This window comes from Mixophyes fleayi, chromosome 5 (assembly GCF_038048845.1).
Source record: "Mixophyes fleayi isolate aMixFle1 chromosome 5, aMixFle1.hap1, whole genome shotgun sequence".
NCBI lineage: Eukaryota > Metazoa > Chordata > Amphibia > Anura > Limnodynastidae > Mixophyes > Mixophyes fleayi.
In genome coordinates this window covers 23,757,585-23,781,505 of record NC_134406.1, presented here as the reverse complement: position 1 = coordinate 23,781,505, position 23,921 = coordinate 23,757,585, and the positions used below count along the sequence as shown (strand labels likewise).

Genomic DNA, 23,921 nt, shown 5'->3' with positions numbered 1-23,921 from the left:
GGCCGTCCACATGATGTAACAGAAAACGTGATTCATCAGGCCAGGCCACCTTCTTTCTTTGCTCCACGGACCAGTTCAGATGTTCACATGTCCATGGTAGGTCCTTTCGGGGGTGGACAGGAGTCAGCATGGGCACTCTGACTGGTTTGCGGCTACGCAGCCCCATACACAGCAGCTGTGATGCACTGTGTGATCTGACACCTTTCTATCATAGCCAGCGTAAACTTTTTCAGAAATTTTTTGGTACTGTAGCTCTTCTGTGGGATTGGACCAGACAAGATAGCCTTCACTCCCCATGTGCATCATTGAGCATTGGGCCCCCATGACACTGTCGCTAGTTTAACGGTTTTCCTTGGTGGAAGGTAGGTACTAACCACAGCATACTGGGAACACCCCACAAGACCTGCCGTTTTGGAGATGCTCTGACCCAGTCATCTAGCCATCACAATTTGTCCCTTGTCAAAGTCGCTCAGATCCTTACACTTGCCCAATTTTCCTGCTTCCAGTACATCAACTTCAAGAACTGACTGTCCACTAAGCTGCCTAATATATCCCAACGCTTGACAGGTGCTATTGTAACGAGATAATTATAATATTATATAGAAAAGGCAAAGAGTGTCTTCTCTCAAAGATTTCATTCTAAAATCCTGCAAGAAAAAAGAAGTGGGTATATTTCGCAATGTGCAAATATCCATAACATTTAGACCTGAAGACACATTCACAAATAACCCGAATACCCTATAGTCCTTTTGAGACAACACCCCTTTCAATCCTGCACGGGAAACAGTCAGGGACAGCTTCCAGTTCTAGTTCTGTGACCACCTTTTTTCGTGGCTTTACATTTTATTAAGTTTACTGATAAAAGGTGTTATAAAGAACTTGGGTTTTATTTGATTGCCATGCATTCAATGGACGTAACACAGTCAGAACTGAGTGCTGTGTTGTTCTGTGTGGACAGTGGGACCAGATGGTTGCAGTAAAGCTGTTATCTTTGTTTTCCCTGCACTTGTGCAGCATGAGATCACCTGTAATAGTCATCTTGTGGTAGCTCGTAGGGAGAAAATAGTTGAAATAACAATGATGAAAATGTTAAAAAATTACAAATAAAAAAAAAGTCCCCCATCTCCTCCCTGACGCTTCCTCAGACCAACAACAATACCAAACACCCTGTTTTGTGTGACACTGAACATTTTTGCCCACCACCTATGTCTATTTCTGATCCCAGCGGCAGACATTGAATAAACTATGTGGTATCGCTATGCTCACCACTAGCCCGTTAATTTGAAGGTTCAATATCTTGGTTTCAAATAGTTTTGTAAAAGTTAATTGGTATACATAGAAAAGTGCATTTTGTCCTGTTTTTTCGCTACATAAGGCCCATAAAATAAAAAATGATTCTAATACTCTACCAAAAGGTGTCCTTTCAAGAATGAAAAAAATATATAACAGTTACAGCCTGTACAGCTGGTGCATTCGGAAAACAGTTTAATAGCATACTTTCCAAAATTAAATTTTTTGGACAGACGTGGCCACCTCACTGTGGGGGTACTGTCGTGTCACAAGGGGACGAGGGCCAAAATGGGAAATAATGGGGAATAACAACACCCTTGTTTTATTTTTATTCTTTTAAGCTTATTTTTTAAGTTTGATAATATCTCTGAAAGAAATCTGGAAAACAGGCAGTGGAAGAAAAAGTAATGTGTAATACTGGCTGCAAAGACGGAACTTGGAAGATGACTTAAATAAATTGAGAACTGAAATCACAACAGTAAACAAATTGGGAGAAAATAGCTGTCAGTCATATAATAGGCAGGAACAAAGGTCTGTTTTCAGATGGCATTTGGCAGCTGAGCGGGTCTTTGTAGATGTATTCAGCTGTTTTGACCCATTTTTCAAATGTATCTTTCTTTTTTTTTGTGTGTTCTGCAATGAAATGCATCCATCCAATTCAGTGTCATTTTCTACCAATAAAAGACTGATGAGCTCAGGATGAGATAAACGGCTCAGGAATGAGCAAAGAGAATGATTGTGAAGATTCAGTTTATTGTTGCAGGCAAAGGTATAGCATAGTGGAGTCCACAATTGTTCCATTTTATTATATTCCAACGTTTCTTTATTGTCAGGTGACTTTACTGTGGCTACCGGCAACCTCTTCTATTTATCTCAAATCAGATAGAGGCAGAGACGTGTGGGGGCTGAATTATCTGTACTTGTGCAGGGTTGTGGATGGAAACAGGAACAATGGGAAGAGCTGTCAATTAGAGATGTGCGCTGACCCCGGTGTTTTGGTTTAGGATGTGGTTTTGTTCTAAAATATGTTTGTGTTTTGGTCTTGTGGCAGTTTTGCCAAAAATTGAGAGAGGTTTTGATTTTGGATCTGGATTTAATTAAAAATTGTGAAGAATAGGTAATGTCAATTTGAGCTGTTTTTGCTCCTTATTACTATTTATAGCACTAACATTCTTTACAACTATTTCCAGTCTGTTTTCCAATGATCCCTTCACAATTGTTCCAATTGTCACCAAATTTGGCCAAAGTCTGCAGCGAGCTGTCCTTAATGAAGAATTTTGTAATTTTGCCATTGTTGCACTTGCTTTCTCCCATTCAATTCCAAAAATAATTAATCAGTCTATACTGTTCTCTAACTCCATCACTTAATATAAATTGTCAGCCATCATATTTCTATTTCTACATGTATTCTTTGCCAGGGCCAAAATCTGTCCTGTTAATTTCTCAGAATGTGAAACTTTCAATTGCATTGTCAAGACATATTTTTGGGCAACCAAATCTGCATTGATGTGAATGTTATGGGAACAGCAAACTATTGGCCTATCTGAAGCGTCTGTTTTACATTTCTTACACTTCATTAATAGAACAGATAAATATTATTTATATATATTCCATATTTATAGATATATGGGTCTTGAGGGCAACCACTGCTGAAAGTCTTTGGCAGTCCCCTTTACTCCGGGATTGGACGAAGCTTCAACCGGGAGACTGATTCTTCAGCCCTCCCCATAAATATATACAAGTCCCCTGTCTTCATTCAGAAGGGCACTATTATGGCTCAGAGCATGAAAGCAAAACAAGGTATGAAAGCTCTGCTCTTGGCTAGTGATGAATTCTCTGCCCATCGAGAAGTGCATATTACTAGTCTTTGAAGTTTTGGTATTGGTGCAGGCCACCTTTGTCTATTTACTTTTATAAATGTCTAATTCAATTCATTCATACCACTGTTCATCCAATGACTTTTGACTGTTGCTGTAGCTTCACTGTCTATGATGGATACCCTGTAACATTCAAAATGTTTTGTGTGCGTAGTCTTTGAAGTTTTGTAGTATGGGTGCAGCCACCTTCGTCTATCAGCTTCATCATTATTTATATAGCTGCAAAGTTATGAAAGCTCCAACCTTGGCTAACGCTGAATGCTTTGCGCATCGAGAGGTACATAGTGCTACTCTTTAAAGTTTTTGATATGGGTGCAGACCACATTCGTCTATCAGCATCATCTTTTATTTATATACAGCAAGTTGCGTAACACTTTTTAATTCGGTATCTTCTTGTCTAAAAATCTACTGATGCCTTTGTCCATCTAATGACAATCTGATTGTTATTGCCTCTTCATTCTCCCTGATGCATGCTGTATAACGTTTTCAAATTAGTGTGTGCATAGTGTTTAAAATGTTTTATCTCTTGCGCCTTACACTAAAAATTTTTTGTTCTTTAAATTTATCTAATGGACTTGCTTCTGTTGGTGGCATGGCAGAAGACATTTTTTGCAGCTGTTGCAATGTTTTACATGTGGTCACTGAATGTCGAAAATATGCAGCTGCGTTGACACTCACACTAAAACACCCATTTTTTTCAAAATGAATTCAGATGTCACTGCCCCACACAAGATTACTTGCACTAGAAAATTTTTAAATTTTAAAAGAAATAAATCGATTTGTTTTTTTTTTATTCTGCTGCTAATAGTTATACAGCAAAAGCACACTGTTTTCCTCCACTAAATATACTACTTAGTTCAGAATGATATCTAACTCAGTCTATATACTAGTACTACTACATATGCATTAATAACAACCAGTAGTCACTAGTCTGTCTAAACTCTCCGAAAGATTGAAATTAAAAGCAATTGATCAGCAAACTATTCTAGCTGGACTAATGTCTACAGAACAGCTTTAAGATAATCACACGATTCTATTGTTTTCTATGTACCTCTTTCACTCTGAACGTTATTTTCAGAGCAGAGCACCGCAGCTAATCTCTTCCCTACATGCTGTCTGTTCTAAAATGGCACTTGAGAAAACTAGGGAGGGATATTACCAATATTATGGTAACAGTGGGCAGGCCGCGTTACTTTCCGGCAGTAACGCGGCCAGTTGGAATTCCTCCCTTAGCCTCGTTTTGAGATCTGAAATTTGGCGCACCAAAACCGAGTCATGACTCTGTAAAACTCGGATTTTGTTGGATTTCTCAAAATCCAAACCACTCATCTCTTCTGTCAATATCATGTAGATATCGCCACGTGTAACGGTTTATGTTCAGTGACTCTTGCGGTGCATCAGTTTTCCACCTACATACAACTTTAATGTATTTGTGTGTTTATGGTCTCTGGAGCATTGTCCCTAGATATGGCGCTTTATTTTTCTGGCTTTCACCAAAGCCCTTATACTTCTACATTTCTGTTGTTTTTAGATGTGGCAAAAATCATTACTGCGCTCTATTACAGTTAATATGGTAATTTTAACCCGGATTTCTTTTCGTGGCTCCCAGAAATCAGTGTTAGCCATTAGCGTACTAACGGTAATAATGTGCACTATTACTGTACTAACGGTAATAGTGCCGCAGTAGGCAATAACGCGGCCAATTGAGTTCCCCCCATAGTGTCTTTCACATAATTGCATTCCAGTGGTCGTAGTAGAAATTTAGAAGTTGACGATATGAAAAATGTAATGGGCACCGTACGTGAATGGGATTTAATAGTTTTACAATGAAGTAGTAGGAGAATTTGCCGAATGGCATACCACCGTATACCATATACACCCCCATTTCCACTGATTGTATCAACAAAGCAGTTTTGCATTATATCCAAGAGGAACAGAAAATAAACAGCATCAGAGAGCAGGTTTTCCTAACCCAATAACGGGGGCACTATTGTGACAAAATAACTGACAACTGATTTCACAAGGGACAATGATACCTAGTGTAGGAGATCCTATCATCATTGAATCTGGTCACAGTACAACAGCATTTTAATGTAGCAATGAAAACGCTGTCCATTTTTGGGATGTCTAAGAGCTGCTCAGAATGACAATCATTACTACTCGTTGTGGTAGACGTCAGATAAAATTACCATGTGAGGTGCATCATGTTTGCAGTTATTTTATGTCAAGAAGATGACCTATAGGACCAGGGCCCGGTGCTAGGGTCCATGGCGCCCTAGGCATTTTTAAAAAATCGGCGCCCTCCTCCCTCCTCCCCCCTCACCCCGTCTCTCCTTACCTTGTCCTCACCACCGCCGCCTCTCTGCTCCGTCTCCTCCCCTCCACTCACTGACACTAGTAAGTGGAGGGGAGGAGACGGAGCAGAGAGGAGGCGGTGGTGACAAAATAGCCTCTTCCCCCCCTCCCCGTGCATCTGAATGCTGTGCGGCGGCCGTGACAGGTATGGTCAGCGGTCACCGCACAGTTTTAAAGTCATTTAGTATTCTGTGGCGCCCTCCAGGCGCCTCCAGAGCCCGCGCCCTAGGCAAGTGCCTAACCTTGCCTAATGGGAGCGCCGGGACCTGTATAGACTGTGGAGGTCAGTATGGAGGTGGCGAAACAGTCCACCCCAAGACTTCATGGAGCTGCCTATTTCACTCATCGTCCACAAAAACGAGTGCAATATTTATTTGCATTTACAGATATGTTTAACTTTCTTTCAAAGGGTTACCTGAGTCTCTTCTCATTTATTGTGCTTAAACAGCAGAAGGAGAAGAATCTTCCTGACAACTTTGCAGTTTCCCTTTATTCCGGTCTTGCTGGCTCTCACCGCGGTCTCACACTGTATAATCGCAGGACCGCGCTCTGCCGGGGTCAGCGCGGTGTTTTAGAATCTCTTTGATTAATATTTCATTTAGAATAAGGTGACATAGAGCTGGTGTAAACTTTTCTCTCCACCAGACTGCTATAGCTATTAATACCAAGCACGGGGGCAGGTTACAAAGACTGGGAATTATTTTTTGGGATGAGGGAAATGAAAGGAAGAATTTGGCACTCTTCCAGCAGTGTGGTAATACATCTTTGAGTGATTTATATAGTGTGTGCCACAGTTTTTACTAGTATATTTACAGTAATAATAAATGGATGAAAGTCTGTTCAATCCAATAACAGTGCAAATCGTCCTTTATATATAAGAAATATTCCTTAAATGTATCAGATTGTCATAGTATAAGGACCCCAGTATCCCAGAATTCCCCTTTTAAAAACAAAATCTGATTTTCATGGGTTAGATCAGGGGTAGGCAAGCAGCTTCTCTCCAGGTATTGTGAAACTACAAATCCCAGCATGCCTTGCCACCTATCTGCTGGTTATCTGCTGGTTATCTACTGGCAAAGCATGCTAGAACTTGTAGTTTCACAACACCTGGAGAGCCGCAGATTGCCTACCCCTGGGTCAGATGAATGTAAAGGCAAAAAAGATAAAGCGAAAATATGTTTCTGTCTTTCTGTATACAGTATATTCTGTAATCCATGCTGTATGTAATGTAGCAGACTTTATAATGTTGCTGTTCACAATGGATCTATTTTCTAAGATTCATACGTTTATTTTCTTACCTTTAACAGTGTAAAATAATATGTGTGGATTAAATTGCATCTCACCATAACCATTCAGATAGTATGAGAGAACAGTTTAGCGTACACTAATTAACAAGTCTAACAAACGTTGTACTCCAACAAAATCATTGTCGAAAAACTCTTCAGTGAATATCAACGTTGACATAGACGTGCTAGTGGATAAGTAAAAATAACTCTCTAAATTAATATTTGTGTATCTTTCAGTCAAAAAAAACCTTCTAAACAAATTCAAAATCCTTCAATTTGACTGGGTCTTTTAGGCCTTGTTAAAAGCGAGCACAAGACTATGTAGTTTAGTCTCTTTGAGCAAAAGGTTTAAAGGTTATTCTTATACTCTCCCGATAGTAAGTGGTGTTACCGCTTGTCAACAATGCAAATAATTTGGAAATTCACTTGAAGCAGAATGGAGTGAGGCTTGTCTAAAGTGTGTGTACAGGTCCTTTCTCCTACGTTATTATTATTACCATTTTATTGTTTTATCGCCACCATATAATGCAGCGCGTAATGTATTGAATCCGGGGCCGTTGCGAGGTTGCTCAGTGTCCTAGGCAAAGCTTAGGCTTACAGCCCCTCCTCCCCCAAAAAATGTCACTTCCCAGCCCCTAAAACACCTGACATTTCTAATATAAAAAAAAATATCTCTTACCTGCTCCTAGCTGGCGGAGGGCAAGGCTGAAGTCCCAGACGCACTGATGTCTGACGCAGAATGCTGGTCCAGGCTTCACTGCTGCCCAGCGGCAAATGCAGGATACCTAGAGGGGAAGCTCCAAATGTTAGATGTCAGAACAAAACAACAACAAAAAACTTCTCTTACCTCTTACACACTGACATGTCCAACAGCTTTTCTCACACATACCCATTTGCCCACTAGCTATTCTCACATATGCCAGCCCTGGCTCATCAGCTTTTGTCATATATGCTACCCACATATCACCAGCTTTACTCACATGCCACCCTACCTACCAGCTTATCTCTAACATAACCCGTTGCTTGAAGCGCCCCAGACAGCTTTTTGCCCACCAGCTTTGCTTTAAAATGCCCCCCACCGCCCACTTGCCCCCCCCACGCTATTTTCTGTAGAATCCTACCCCCCCCTGTTTTATGTAGCATCCCCTTCTTTCCCCCCCCTATTCACTGTAGCATCTCCCCCCATGTTTTCTGTAGCTTACCCATCTCTCCCCCATTCTCTGTAGCATCCCCTTCTCCCCAACACCCATTCTCTGTAGCATCCCCTTCTCCCCCCCCCCCCACTCTCTGTAGCATCCCCTTCTCCCCCAACACCCATTCTCTGTAGCATCCCCTTCTCCCCAACACCCATTCTCTGTAGCATCCCCTTCTCCCCAACACCCATTCTCTGTAGCATCCCCTTCTCCCCCAAAACCCATTCTCTGTAGCATCCCCTTCTCCCCCCCACTCTCTGTAGAATCCCCTTCTCCCCCAACACCCATTCTCTGTAGCATCCCCTTCTCCCCCCACTCTCTGTAGCATCCCCTTCTCCCCCCCACTCTCTGTAGCATCCCCTTCTCCCACCCACTCTCTGTAGCATCCCCTTCTCCCACCCACTCTCTGTAGCATACCCTCCTCCCCCAACACCCATTCTCTGTAGCATCCCCTTCTCCCCCCCACTCTCTGTAGAATCCCCTTCTCCCCCAACACCCATTCTCTGTAGCATCCCTTTCTCCCCCCACTCTCTGTAGCATCCCCTTCTCCCCCCCACTCTCTGTAGCATCCCCTTCTCCCACCCACTCTCTGTAGCATCCCCTCCTCCCCCAACACCCATTCTCTGTAGCATCCCCTTCTCCCCCCCCACTCTCTGTAGAATCCCCTTCTCCCCCAACACCCATTCTCTGTAGCATCCCCTTCTCCCCCCCCACTCTCTGTAGCATCCCCTCCTCCCCCAACACCCATTCTCTGTAGCATCCCCTTCTCCCCCCCACTCTCTGTAGCATCTCCTTCTCCCCCAACACCTGTTCTCTGTAGAATCCCCTTCTCCCCCAACACCCATTCTCTGTAGCATCCCCTTCTCCCCCCCCCCACTCTCTGTAGAATCCCCTTCTCCCCCAACACCTGTTCTCTGTAGAATCCCCTTCTCCCCCAACACCAACTCTCTGTAGCATCCCCTTCTCCCCCCCACTCTCTGTAGCATCCCCTTCTCCCCCCCACTCTCTGTAGCATCCCCTCCTCCCCCAACACCCATTCTCTGTAGCATCCACTTCTCCCCCCCACTCTCTGTAGAATCCCCTTCTCCCCCAACACCCATTCTCTGTAGCATCCCCTTCTCCCCCCCACTCTCTGTAGCATCCCCTTCTCCCCCCCCCACTCTCTGTAGCATCCCCTTCTCCCCCCCACTCTCTGTAGCATCCCCTTCTCCCCCCCACTCTCTGTAGCATCCCCTTCTCCCCCCCACTCTCTGTAGAATCCCCTTCTCCCCCAACACCCATTCTCTGTAGCATCCCCTTCTCCCCCCCACTCTCTGTAGCATTCCCTTCTCCCCCCCACTCTCTGTAGCATCCCCTTCTCCCCCCCACTCTCTGTAGAATCCCCTTCTCCCCCAACACCCATTCTCTGTAGCATCCCCTTCTCCCCCCCACTCTCTGTAGAATCCCCTTCTCCCCCAACACCCATTCTCTGTAGCATCCCCTTCTCCCCCCACTCTCTGTAGAATCCCCTTCTCCCCCAACACCCATTCTCTGTAGCATCCCCTTCTCCCCAACACCCATTCTCTGTAGCATCTCCTTCTCTGCCCCCTGTTATCTGTAGCATCCCCTACTCCACACCCTCCCCCATTTTCTGTAGCATATCCTTCTCAGCTCCCCCCCCCCCTGTTCTCTGTAGCATCTTTCCACTCTCCCGGTTTTTCTGCAGCATCTTTCTTCCACCATTCTCTGTAGTATCCCCTTCTCTGACCCACATTTTCTGTAGTTTCCCCTTCTCCCCCCCTGTTTTCTATAGCACCCCCCCCCCCGTTCTCTGTAACATACTTTCACTATCCCCCATTTTCTCTACTCACCTTCCCTCCATCTATTCTTTTCCTGTTTCTTGCTTCTGTCTTCTCCGTTGGCTCCTCTACACGGGCAGCATCTTGATGTCACGCCGCCGCTAGGAGCCGGGTGCTGGGTATATTTCAATATGCGATGCTGCTCTATAGCAGCACTGGATCCGCACAAACTTAAATCATGAGTGGGCGATCCGCCCTGGGCGATCACACCGCCCGCATTAATTTAAATAAAAATGGCTCATTCTGGAACATTACTGTCCTCGGCCACAGTGCCGCCCCCTAGAGGCCGGTGCCCTAATCAGCCGCCTAATGGTGGCTCCGACCCTGATTGAATCATTCACACGAATCCCTGCCCTATTAGAGCTTACAGTCTAGAGGGTAAATGTATCAAGCTGTGAGTTTCTGGTGGGTTTGAAAAGTGGAGATGTTGCCTATAGCCACCAATCAAATTTTAGTTATCATTTATTTAGTACAGTCTACAAAATGATAGAACTGATTGGTTGCTATAGGCAACATCTCCACTTTTCAAACCCATCAAAAACTCGCAGCTTGATACATGTACCCCTAAATTCCCTACCACACTGACACCAGGGTCTACTTTTTTTCAGAAGTCAAATAACCCACTAGTATGTTTTTAGAGAGTGGGAAGTAACCGGTGCACCCGGAAAAAAACCCACACAAGCTTCATGCAGTACCTCAATAGGAATCAAACCCATGGCCCTAGCGCTACGGTGCAGCAATGCTAACCACTGTGTCACTGTGTCTGATTTTGAAGCCCATGTGTATGACACCAATGGAATGTAAGATATGGGGAGGGGGGAGTATATTTACTAAACCGCGGGTTTGAAAAAGTAGAGATGCTGCCTATAGTAACCAATCAGATTCTAGCTATCATTTATTTAGTACATTGTACAAAATGACAGCTAAAATCTGATTGGTTGCTATAGGCAACATCTCCACTTTTTCAAACCTGCAGTTTAGTAAATATGCCCCGGGAAGATGCGTTTACTATAATATTGCCTGATGTTTTAACCTAACCAATATTTTTTATTAGGGACGTAACCAGCAATCACCAGACTACATAGTCATTTTTTTTTTTAGGGGGTCTGGTGATGTCCATCTGCTCCAACAGCCCCTGCTAGGCTCTCATGGTCTGGTATCCACATTTGGGCTCTCCCATGTGATAACACTGCTGGACTCCATTGCAGACCCCTAGGCTGCTATGGCGTTAGTTGCACTGTGGTTTTTTATGACCTTGAAAGTTTTCTATGTAGAAATAAAAGTACATCCATTAGAAATGAAGGCAAAGGGATCTGTCATTTTATTGTAATGGTAATTAATCGTCACTTTTCCAGTCTGTAACCCCGTGTGCGGAGACGTCGTACATTATAAAGGGCTGTAGATTCCCTGATGTCTTCTCCTCTGTCCGGTCTGGGTTGAGCTGCGCAGCATGCAGTACAATGCAAGGAATGAGCCGCTGGTAATATCAATGGAAAATGCTGTGAGCTGCTAAATTCCCAAACAGAACCAGCAATTCTGGAATCCGCATTCCCCTCCCAGATCACTGTGGGATCTGGTTCTCTGCCACCGCCAGCCACTCATCCTAATAGAAGCCACCACACTAAATTATATGTTCTGATAGCAGCTTAACTGCTTCAGTGCTGCCAAGTAATGTGAGCCCCTGTTTTTTTTTAATCCAGAAGTGTAATTTATGGTGTTATTTAATTCCTAGTTCAACGTTCTAAGCCATTGGCAAACAAGAGCGTGTTGGTTCAGGTAGGACTCATTTGGCCGCCTATATTTCAATTCTCGCTCTCTTGCTGCTTTGTGGTAAAACCATCTGCTCATGTGTTCTACATTTATAGTTAAGAAAATCTAGCGAATATAACCTTTATCCATTGTATTTTACACAATGAGAAAAAAACTCGTACAAAGCTTTTCTTCATTTTGTAACCATCTGATAGTTATTATTTAGTGTAACTATTTCATGGTATCAATACAGGTCTGTGCTTATTTTGAACTGCAGCCAATGGTCCTGGAATGTGAGAATGAGAAAACTAACTGTCCTATGCTACCATCTAGTGGCACTTTATAGGCAGTGCACAGCTCACATCAGTAATCAGTAATACAGACAGCTATTTTTATATCAAATATATATATACACAAGTTAACCCGTGCATGATACTCATGCATTCTAGTCAAATCAAGCTACTTAGGTGTTAAAAAGGTCTTGTCATGCATTTGGGCCCTAGCCCCAGGCCTCCTCAGGGGAAGAGCGTTACTTCCCGACGCAAGCACCCTTTTTTAACGTGGTTTTGTCCACATGTCACCACCTCATCATTCTTCTCCATCACCTCATCCTTCATTTTCATCGCCACATCTGTCCAGATGTCTATCCAGACACAGGATCTCTCTCAGCGGTCCTGAGTATCACACTCCTCTCGCTCTGTCACCGCCGGCAACCACCAACCACTCCCCACTGTCACCCCAGGCAACCACCAACCACTCCCAACTGTCACTTCTCCTTCAAGAAATATATATATATTTTATTTTAAATCTTTATAAACACTTTTAACAATTAACAAATTAAATTAACAAATTAAAAACATCTTAGTATACCAAATTTCAGCCCTTTCTGAGTTTTTTTCCCCACACACACTAAGAATTTAGTAGGTCAGTGTATAACTCCGCCCAGCAGGTGGCGCTGCAGGCTTGGTTTTATTTTTCCACACACACACACACAGACAGACTAACACACACCACTAGGCATTTATATTATAGATATATATATATATATATATATATATAATATATATATATATATGCATTTTTCCCACGTCATAATTTATGAGGCACCATATAGCTCTATCTAACCTATTTTAATGAAGAAAGTAATGAGATAGTATTTTTATATAATCAAGCGAACACTTTGGGCCATTGGAGTGTCCTATATTGTTCCCTTGATCGCAAGTGCAACTGTTGGTTAAAATAGGATTGCAGTTGGCATGCGGTTGTTTTGGTGTTTAAGTCAATGCCATTGATTAAGGGCCCTTAAGTCCTTTGTTCTTATTCACAGTGTACAATTATTATTCAATTTTTTTTATAGTACTTAAAGAATTCTACAAGCATATTTGCCTATAGATATTGATTTAAAGTGGACCTGTCACCTACACAGAGTGGAGGAAGCCATTTTGTGGGCTGGATCAATATGCAGCCAATCAATTTACTTGAAAGAAGTGACATCACCAAGGGACTGCCTGACCAAGGTCCTGTGACTCGTCTTGTTCCCTCCCTGTAAGCTGTAGTCTCCTTTGTGATGAAGATGAACTGTACGTTCCTGCGTTTAGTTGCGTTGGGTTCGGTTCTGGCCATGCGCAGATTAAATTTGCGGATTATACGCACAAAATCTGCATTTATGTTCCTTGATGAATCAGGCCCAATGTGTTGCAAAGGTCTAATATGAGCAAAGGGTCAGCCACGTGTACTCTTTCTATGTGTAACCCCCTGTCACTGTGTAGTGTGCAAAGGTTACATAGTGCACCTCCGTCTCCAGCCCTGGCTAGCTGAGGGGCATGGGTGTAAATGACCAGGGGGTCCCTGCATATGCAGTTAGTGGGACACAGGTGATGTCACTTTGTGGTGCAGTGCAATAAAAGTCACAATAATTTGGGCGCCAGACCATGTCTATGACAAACTCTTTATTTACACTGCTTTTCCTCCAGCAGGATAATCATAATGGTGGCAGCAATACAGAAATAAATATATATATATATATATATATATATATATATATATATATATATATACAGCTCCTTACTCTCTCCAGCACAGTTCTTAATGAGCAATATGAATATGGTTACAAGTATATCTCCTTACTCCTCCTGCACACATCTTACACTGCTGGTGTTATTACAGTAGATACCAGGTTCTGCTGGTCACTGTAGTTTCACAACTACTCACAGTTCAGCCTCTGTCTGTTTCAGTATACACAGGCAGGATCACAGTGCAGCTTTCAGCTTTGCAAGCAAGGGTAAAATCCCTGGGAGATATAACACTATTCTCTAGTGTTCTCTCTGCCCCTCTCTGGGTTTCCCACAACTGCCTCTCTTTGCTACAACCCTCTCTCCAGGAGTCTCTGCTCTTACATCCCTTGGTGTCTGCATGCTGCCACTTACAGCAATCCCCCCTTCTCTCCAGGGGTCACTGCTCTTGCATCCCTTAGTGTCTGCATGCTGCCACTTACAGCAATCCCCCCTTCTCTCCAGGGGTCACTGCTCTTACATCCCTTAGTGTCTGCATGCTGCCACTTGCAGCAATCCCCCCTTCTCTCCAGGAGTCTCTGCTCTTACATCCCTTAGTGTCTGCGTGCTGCCACTTGCAGCAATCCCCCCTTCTCTCCAGGGGTCTCTGCTCTAACATCCCTTAGTGTCTGCATGCTGCCACTTGCAGCAATCCCCCCTTCTCTCCAGGGGTCACTGCTCTAACATCCCTTAGTGTCTGCATACTGCCACTTGCAGCAATCCCCCCTTTTCTCCAGGAGTCTCTGCTCTAACATCCCTTAGTGTATGCATGCTGCCACTTGCAGCAATCCCCCCTTCTCTCCAGGGGTCACTGCTCTTACATCCCTTAGTGTCTGCATGCTGCCACTTGCAGCAATCCCCCCTTCTCTCCAGGAGTCACTGCTCTTACATCCCTTGGTGTCTGCATGCTGCCACTTGCAGCAATCCCCCCTTCTCTCCAGGGGTCACTGCTCTTACATCCCTTAGTGTCTGCATGCTGCCACTTGCAGCAATCCCCCCTTCTCTCCAGGGGTCACTGCTCTAACATCCCTTAGTGTATGCATGCTGCCACTTGCAGCAATCCCCCCTTCTCTCCAGGAGTCACTGCTCTTACATCCCTTGGTGTCTGCATGCTGCCACTTGCAGCAATCCCCCCTTCTCTCCAGGGGTCACTGCTCTTACATCCCTTAGTGTCTGCATGCTGCCACTTGCAGCAATCCCCCCTTCTCTCCAGGGGTCTCTGCTCTAACATCCCTTAGTGTCTACATGCTGCTACTTGCAGCAATCCCCCCTTCTCACCAGGAGTCTCTGCTCTTACATCCTTTAGTGTCTGCATGCTGCCACTTACAGCAATCCCCCCTTCTCTCCAGGGGTTTCTGCTCTAACATCCCTTAGTATCTGCATGCTGCCACTTACAGCAATCCCCCCTTTTCTCCAGGAGTCACTGCTCTTACATCCCTTAGTGTCTGCATGCTGCCACTTGCAGCAATCCCCCCTTTTCTCCAGGAGTCTCTGCTCTAACATCCCTTAGTGTATGCATGCTGCCACTTGCAGCAATCCCCCCTTCTCTCCAGGGGTCACTGCTCTTACATCCCTTAGTGTCTGCATGCTGCCACTTACAGCAATCCCCCCTTCTCTCCAGGGGTCACTGCTCTTACATCCCTTAGTGTCTGCATGCTGCCACTTGCAGCAATCCCCCCTTCTCTCCAGGGGTCACTGCTCTAACATCCCTTAGTGTATGCATGCTGCCACTTGCAGCAATCCCCCCTTCTCTCCAGGAGTCACTGCTCTTACATCCCTTGGTGTCTGCATGCTGCCACTTGCAGCAATCCCCCCTTCTCTCCAGGGGTCACTGCTCTTACATCCCTTAGTGTCTGCATGCTGCCACTTGCAGCAATCCCCCCTTCTCTCCAGGGGTCTCTGCTCTAACATCCCTTAGTGTCTACATGCTGCTACTTGCAGCAATCCCCCCTTCTCTCCAGGAGTCTCTGCTCTTACATCCTTTAGTGTCTGCATGCTGCCACTTACAGCAATCCCCCCTTCTCTCCAGGGGTTTCTGCTCTAACATCCCTTAGTATCTGCATGCTGCCACTTACAGCAATCCCCCCTTTTCTCCAGGAGTCACTGCTCTTACATCCCTTAGTGTCTGCATGCTGCCACTTGCAGCAATCCCCCCTTTTCTCCAGGAGTCTCTGCTCTAACATCCCTTAGTGTATGCATGCTGCCACTTGCAGCAATCCCCCCTTCTCTCCAGGGGTCACTGCTCTTACATACCTTAGTGTCTGCATGCTGCCACTTACAGCAATCCCCCCTTCTCTCCAGGGGTCACTGCTCTTACATCCCTTAGTGTCTGCATGCTGCCACTTGCAGCAATCCCCCCTTCTCTCCAGGGGTCTCTGCTCTAACATCCCTTAGTGTCTGCATGCTGCCACTTGCAGCAATCCCCCCTTTTCTCCAGGAGTCACTGCTCTTACATCCCTTGGTGTCTGCATGCTGCCACTTGCAGCAATTCCCCCTTCTCTCCAGGGGTCTCTGCTCTGGGGACTCTCTCCCTATTCCGGGCACACATTCCTTGCACTGGCACAGTCATCTCACTCACGCTCCCAGGCATGCCTGGGCAGCCTGGGAGGTCCCCAGCTTCTCACATCATCTCCCTTCTCTCTCCATGTCTCTCCCCCTTATCTCTTTCCCCCCTTTTTCCAGCCCCTCATCCTTCTCACTCTGTCTCTTGCAGACTGGGCTGGTTTGTCCCCATAGCAACCAGACTGAATCACAAACACCCAACTCACCACTAGGGGGTGTTACATATATTTAAGTGCAAATTCTTAAATTCTGAAAATGACTACATTTACTGGCCACCCAGCAGGGGTCTATGTACTAAGGAAAATATGGAGGTGTGGGTGGGGCATTTCCACTCTTTTCTTCATGTCTCCGCTATTTATTTTGAAATACAGAATGGACGTACTGTTTCATGGGAAAAAATAAATACACAAAGTAGTGTCAAAGTGTCTGTAAATATCTATCCAAGTTTGGATTATTGCTTCTTAAAGTTTCCCAATGTTAATCAAAAATCTTTTTATTTTTCCTGTCCTTTATGCCTTTGCATTGTATTATACTGTACACCATTAATCCTGTTGTTTTCCAGTTTTGAAAAGCTTATGATACTGTGGATCAATGCTAAGGTACTGGGACATTTGTGCTAAAATGTCTTGACTCCTATTTGTCAGGATGATCCCAGTTTGCGTCGCTCCCCCTCTAACCTCTTAGGTGTAACAGTGTATAGCTCAAAGCAAATTGTTTTTGAACAGTGATAAAGCAGTGTCTATGTTATTTGGGACAAAGGCTAAACTTGCAAAGTGTTTTACATCTGATCCAATTTGTGCAAACTCCAACTCTAATCCAACATCAGTACCCTGATATGAACATTTGGTTTTATGGCATGAGCCTAGCCTTTTATTTGGTTTGTACATAGGCACCTGACACCCAAAATGTATTCCAAACTCTGTTTGTACTAGAAACAAATTCTGTCTATCTTCCATGGCCAAAAAATGTATCACACAACAGATACTAATACCTATTATACTATGGTGATGTAGTTTGTAGTCTCCCAAATTCACCCCGGCAGGCTTGATACACTTTACAACTGAATCTGCCTTTTTGTTTTGCTGTGTAAATAATAAACTCACAATTTTGACACGTTTAACAGATCTCGTCTGGCTGTCCCTAGAGCACAGTCGTAGAGGACACTTTGCCTGTTTATCTTTCAAATGCTTTCTGTACAAATTACCCAAATACTTGAACAGACCTTTTTACCCCTCCAGTTTACAGTACTTATCACCTAAGATCTACTTCCAGAAGACTTCTAATGGTTCATAAATTCTGTAAGGAATCTGGTTGTTTTGCCTTCCCCTACAAGATCACCATTTCTTGAACAACCTCCCTGAGTTACTTTAAACCACAATCAGTCTAAGATCTTTCAAAACTTCCCTCTCTCAGTTCTGTAATCATGTTTGTGTCTGTAAGGTTTAATGCCTCTTGTCTGTGACCAACTCACAACTTTATATAATGTGTCCAGGATATACCTGAAAATAGAGATGATTCATAGTGTATTTCTTCTTTGTTAAATGCTTAATAAAATATTACAGAAAATATAATATTTCTATGATTGATTTTTTGATTTATTAAATTGTAGATTCTTGGAACACCTAATGAAGACACGTGGCCAGGTGTACACTCCTTACCACATTTCAAACCAGGTATGTGGGAAAATATATATAACACTTTGCTCAATATTTCAATATTGCTATTTTGATGTCTGAATATTTATAGAAAATATTAACATTATACAGATTTCTGACCCGTATGCATTTATTCGCATATAGTTAGAACAATTTATATTTAATAATTTGCCTGAAAAGCTTTAAGTTACCTTACACCTGATTTATGAGAACAAAGTTAATGATTTGGCATTTTTTGGCATTAAACTGCAACAGAGGGAGCCAATGCCTTGACTATTTGTTAGAGCTGGGACCCTGCTAAATACAGTGGTGGGGGTCCTAAAACTGCTTTTGAAATGTATATTCTCTTCTGAAACCTTTGCAGAGCTCTGCTGGCTGCCCTGAGGTCTGTTGTAGTTCAGACTAGTATCTATTCAGATTTACTTAATATAGGTTGGCTGGATTCTCCAACGCAGAAGTAGATGAGTTAAAAGTTTAATTAGTTTAAAACTGCAAGCTCCATATTTGCAGATCTTTATTTTACCAGTGCCATCCTCTTCTACTGTTTTATATACACACCAACACATATAGCAAAATAAACTGAATTTATGAAGTACACCTAATGCACCCTGGAAAATACCTAATGTGTCTGTGGTTGGTCCGTCCTACTCTGGCTGTGCACACTTCTGCTCAAAGTTGATTTTGCACTGCGTCGAGGATGATTTGTGCTTTAAATTACCTCCACAAGCATTTCTTTTTAGCTAGTGCCAAATTTCCAGCACTAGGTGGCAGCAGAGCCATAGATTTGGTTTAAGTCCTAAACTAAGTTTTATGTTTCCAATTTTTATCACTGATTTATTTTAATAATTGCTGATGACAAATATTGTGTACTATGTACATAGTTTATTATAATTATATTAAACAAATATGGGGCCTGAAGCAAATGGGTAATCTGTATATTCAAAACATATTTACCAGTTAAAGAACACTGTTAGTCTGGTAACCCACTGGCATAAAAAAAACCCCAAAAAAAACATAAAAACTAAAAACACTAGTAAAAGCGTGCAAATTGCAAATAAATATGTCGATGGAAGCTACTGGTTTCAATGACCCCATACCCCCTTCCCCAGGTGCCTGTGGGGTTAGGAGCGGTGGCTACATTTGCTTGCGTGCACTAAAGTGACCTCAAGGGGGTGGGTAGAATGTCCTTTATGGACCACCACTACCAACCACAGGTGTAAGCGCTAGTTATATACTACATGTCAAACGTGATTGGCAGTGGGTAACCGTTCTAACCCGCCTGGTTTACATGTTATATATAGTGTTCTTCCCCTGGGGACCACCGTAATATCCAGTCACCTCACCCAGGCCTTTCAATGACAAAATTAGACGTAAAATCTAATTACAATGGTAAAGTAAATGGGGGTTAGGCTGGGAGAACAGTTCTGAGCAATTCTTTCAGAGGCCCCTCTCCAGGGCCGCCATCAGATATCATGGGGCCCAGTACAAATGACGCGATGGGGGGGGGGGGGGGGAGATGTTGCAGTTGCTCCCTCTTCCTCTGCAGTTGCTTCCTCTTCCTCTTCCTCTCCAGTTGCTCCCTCTGCGACGGCGGGAACATTGGTGTGACGTCAGGTCACACCACACAATCAGTGTGAAGGGAACATCACTTGATCGCAGGGGCGGAGCAATGATTCCCCTGCGATCATGATTGGCAGCTGCCTGGCTGTCACAGGCAGATCACATGATCGCAGGGGAATGATTCCTCCAGCCCTGCGATCGCATTCTGTTGCCTGGCTGTCACGCTGACAGCCGGGCTGAAGACAGCAACAGACAGCAGCGCAGACCAGCAGAGACGCGGTGGAGACCAACGGAGACTGGATGACATCGGGCCCCCTGGTAAGTATGTGTTGTGCCGTCGCCGGGAGTGTGACCAATTGGAAAATAGCATGGACAATGTGGGAATGGTTGGTTGTATTTGGACATGGGACTAGTAATTCCTGGCAGGAGTGTGCAGGTTGGCGCTTGTGGTTGTGCAACCTTTGTTACATGAACATATCTGACTGGGGCTGGCATCATATTATGACAGTGGGGCACACACTACAGGTCTCCCTGTTATAGGGTGACCTACGCAGCCTGGTATAGTCTGGTGCTGGTTGACTCTTTGTCCTCCTGCATTAGTGCTAGTTGATGATGATAACTGCTGTATCTTTACTCCAGCCGCATCGAGATTTGCTTCTCTCAACTGAAAATATGCACTATATAGAGAAGAGTATTTGGCCACACTTTGTTAATTATTGAATTGAGGTGTTTCAATCAGACCCGTTGCCAGAGGTGTATAAAATCAAGCACCTAGCCGTGCAGTCTCCATTTGCAATCATTTGGGATGCAAAATGGGTCATTCTGAAGAGCTCAGTGATTCAGGCGTGGTACTGTAATAGGAAGCTACCTTTGTACTAAGACAGTTTGAGAAATTTCATTCCTGCTGGATATTCCATGGTCAACTGTAATTGATTTTATTAGAAAGTGGAAGCGTTTAGGAACAACAACTCAGCCACGAAGCGGAAGACCACGTAAAATCACAGAGTGGGGTCAACGACTGCTAAGGTGCATGGTGCGTAAAAGTCGCCAACACTCTGCTAATTCCATAGCTGAAGAGCCGAACTTCCACTGGCATTAATGTAAGCACAAAAACTTTGCGGCTGGAACTTAATGGAATGGGTTTACATGGCTGAGCAACTGCATGCAAGCCTGACATCACCAAGACCAATACCAAGTGTCCGATGGAGTGGTGTAAAGCACACCGACACTGGACTGTGGAGCAGTGGAAACGTGTTCTGTGGAGTAACGAATCTCTGTTTGGCATTCTGATGGGCGAGTCTGGGTTTGGCGGATGCCCAGTGAACCCTGCCTCACTGCATTATTCCAACTGTGAAGTTTGGTGGAAGATTGATAATGGCATTGGTGCTGTTTTTCAGGGTTTGGACAAGGCCCCTTATATCCAGTGAAGGGCAATCTTAATGCTTCAGCATATTAAGTGATTTTGGTCATTGCTATGCTTACAATTTTGTGGCAACAGTTTGGGAAAGGCAATTTTTTATTCCATAATGATTGTGCCCCAGTGCACAAAGCAAAGACATGACTTAATGAGTGTGGTGTGGAAGAACTTGACTGACCTGCATAGAGCCCTGACCTCAACCCCATGAACTGGATCGGAGATTGTGAGCCAGGCCTTCTAGTCCAACATCAGTGCCTGACTTCATAAATGCTCTACAGAATGAATGGGCACAAGTTCCCACAGAAACACTCCAGCATCTTGTGGAAAGCCTTCCAAGAGGAGTGGAAGCTGTTATCACTGCAAAAGGGGGACCGGCTCCATATTAAAGTATATGTATTTGTTTACATTGTCATTACAGTCTCTGTTGGTGTAATGGTCAAGTGTCTGAATACTTTTGTCTATATAGTGTACATATCAGGCCAAAATTTTGTGGCTGTAATTTTACTTATTAGATTAGTGTCACAACATTCTGTCTACTCACCCTTCTATTTTTTTTTTTTTTTAATAGTTTAAACATATATTGCCATAATTTGCTTAGGTGGGTGAGGGTGGCCAAGCTGTAACATGGTCTGTATATGCCACCTGTACAACTTATTAAAAATGAAGTCTCCAAAATTTTGTTAGAATCTCTGCTGGCTCGGGGATATGTTTTTATAGTGGAAGCTGTTACATTATTTATTATTTTTACATTATTACCTGTATTGTCACTGAGTATTTTGTGTGAGTGCAGAGGTTAGTAAGCTGTCCTGGTATAGAATACACTGGTCTGACTGATGAGAGTACATCATCCCTCCTTTCGTGCCAAACACTGCTGTGACCCCTGTAGAGATATGGCCAGTAATGTGCCCTCACAACTGTAAAGATATGGCCGGTAATATGCCCAGCTGTAGAGATATTGCCGGTAAAGTGCCCTCACAACTGTAGAGATATGGCCGGTAATGTGCCCAGCTGTAGAGAAATGGCCGGTAATGTGCCCAGCTATAGAGATATGGCCAGTAATGTGCCCAGCTCTAGAGATATGGCCAGTAATGTGCCCTCACAACTGTAGAGATATGGCCGGTAATATGCCCAGCTGTAGAGATATTGCCGGTAATGTGCCCTCACAACTGTAGAGATATGGCGGTAATGTGCCCAGCTGTAGAGATATGGCCGGTAATGTGCCCAGCTGTAGAGATATGGCTGGTAATGTGCCCAGCTGTGGAGATATGGCCAGTAATGTGCCCATCTGTAGAGATATGGCTGATAATGTGCCCAGCTGTAGAGATATGGCCGGTAATGTGCCCAGCTGTAGAGATATGGCCGGTAATGTGCCCAGCTGTAGAGATATGGCCGGTTATGTGCCCAGCTGTAAAGATATGGCTGGTAATGTGCCCAGCTGTAAAGATATGGCCGGTAATGTGCCCAGCTGTAGAGATATGGCCGGTAATGTGCCCATCTGTAGAGATATGGTTGGTAATGTGCCCATCTGTGGAGATATGGCCGGTAATGTGCCCATCTGTAGAGATATGACCGGTAATGTGCCCATCTGTAGAGATATGGCTAGTAATGTGCTCAGCTGTGGAGAAATGGCCAGTAATGTGCCCAGCTGTAGAGATATGGCCAGTAATGTGCCCATCTGTAAAGATATGGCCAGTAATGTGCCCATCTGTAGAGATATGGCCGGTCATGTGCCCAGCTGTAGAGATATGGCCGGTAATGTGCCCAGCTGTAGAGATATGGCCGGTAATGGGCCCATCTGTAGAGATATGGCCAGTAATGTGCCCATCTGTAGAGATATGGCCAGTAATGTGCCCAGCTGTAGAGATATGGCCAGTAATGTGCCCAGCTGTAGAGATATGGCCGGTAATGTGCCCATCTGTAGAGATATGGCCAGTAATGTGCCCAGCTGTAGAGATATGGGCAGTAATGTGCCCAGCTGTGGAGATATGGCCAGTAATGTGCCCATCTGTAGAGATATGGCCGGTAATGTGCCCATCTGTAGAGATATGGCCAGTAATATGCCCAGCTGTAGAGATATGGCCGGTAATGTGCCCAGCTGTAGAGATATGGCCAGTAATGTGCCCATCTGTAGAGATATGGCTGGTAATGTGCCCAGCTGTAGAGATATGGCCGGTAATGTGCCCAGCTGTAGAGATATGGCCGGTCATGTACCCATCTGTAGAGATATGGCCAGTAATGTGCCCATCTGTAGAGATATGGCCAGTAATGTGCCCATCTGTAGAGATATGGCCAGTAATGTGCCCATCTGTAGAGATATGGCCAGTAATGTGCCCATCTGTAGAGATATGGCAGCACTATAATGTTCTCCCTTCCCTGGACCATGTATAACAGCTGGCTATCTACTTGCAGAGCATGCTGGGGCTTGTAGTTTCACAAGACCTGGAGAACCACAGGCGTCATGTATAAAGAAACATGAATACACTATTTTATAAGTTCCTATAGCTGTCTGTAAAACCACAAGGCAGATGGAAAGGGAGAAGCACCTAGGCCTGTAAATCTGCTCAAATATATTTGTGACACTTAAATCTTAGGTTAGTTACTGTTCTCCATTCACTGAGACTGAGGAACAGCCAGACACAATGTAATTTGTGGCTTTGTTGTGTGACCGTTTTCATCTCCCACGCGGCCCTTAGCCAAAGTTTGTATGGGGCCCATACACTGTACAGTTAGCAATCATTTTAATTCCTGACAAATAGATTTATTTCTTCTATGTTGATTGAACATGATGGGTAGAGTCATGGGGGCAAGGTGGAAAATCACAAATAATAAATTAAATCCCGGCCCTAGCTTTTTCTGTAAGTAAAACACTACAGTTAGTTTACTGTTATATGAAACATTTATGCAAAGAAATTGTTTATGTGCATTAAAATGTAGCAACCCCAGCAACTCTCCGATAACCGTCTGCTTCCAAAGCCCAGGATTTTATTTCCCTTTTCGGGAGTTTGTTTTTGTGGTTAAAGAAACAAACAAACAGAAAACTATACGTGGAGCCAGCTGAGCTCTCATACTTGGGGTTTATTATATTTCG

General features: G+C 44.1%; 1 protein-coding gene across 3 annotated transcripts in view; it reads left to right on the top strand.

Moving 5' to 3' along the window:
- The window catches only part of CDK14 (cyclin dependent kinase 14), a 453,985-nt gene that overhangs the window by 285,079 nt on the left and 144,985 nt on the right, over window positions 1-23,921 (top strand). For all 3 annotated transcript variants that reach the window (XM_075211845.1, XM_075211846.1, XM_075211847.1), the window contains one exon: window positions 17,811-17,874. In XM_075211845.1, coding sequence (XP_075067946.1) covers window positions 17,811-17,874 — 64 coding nt within the window. The remainder of the gene's footprint in view (window positions 1-17,810; window positions 17,875-23,921) is intronic.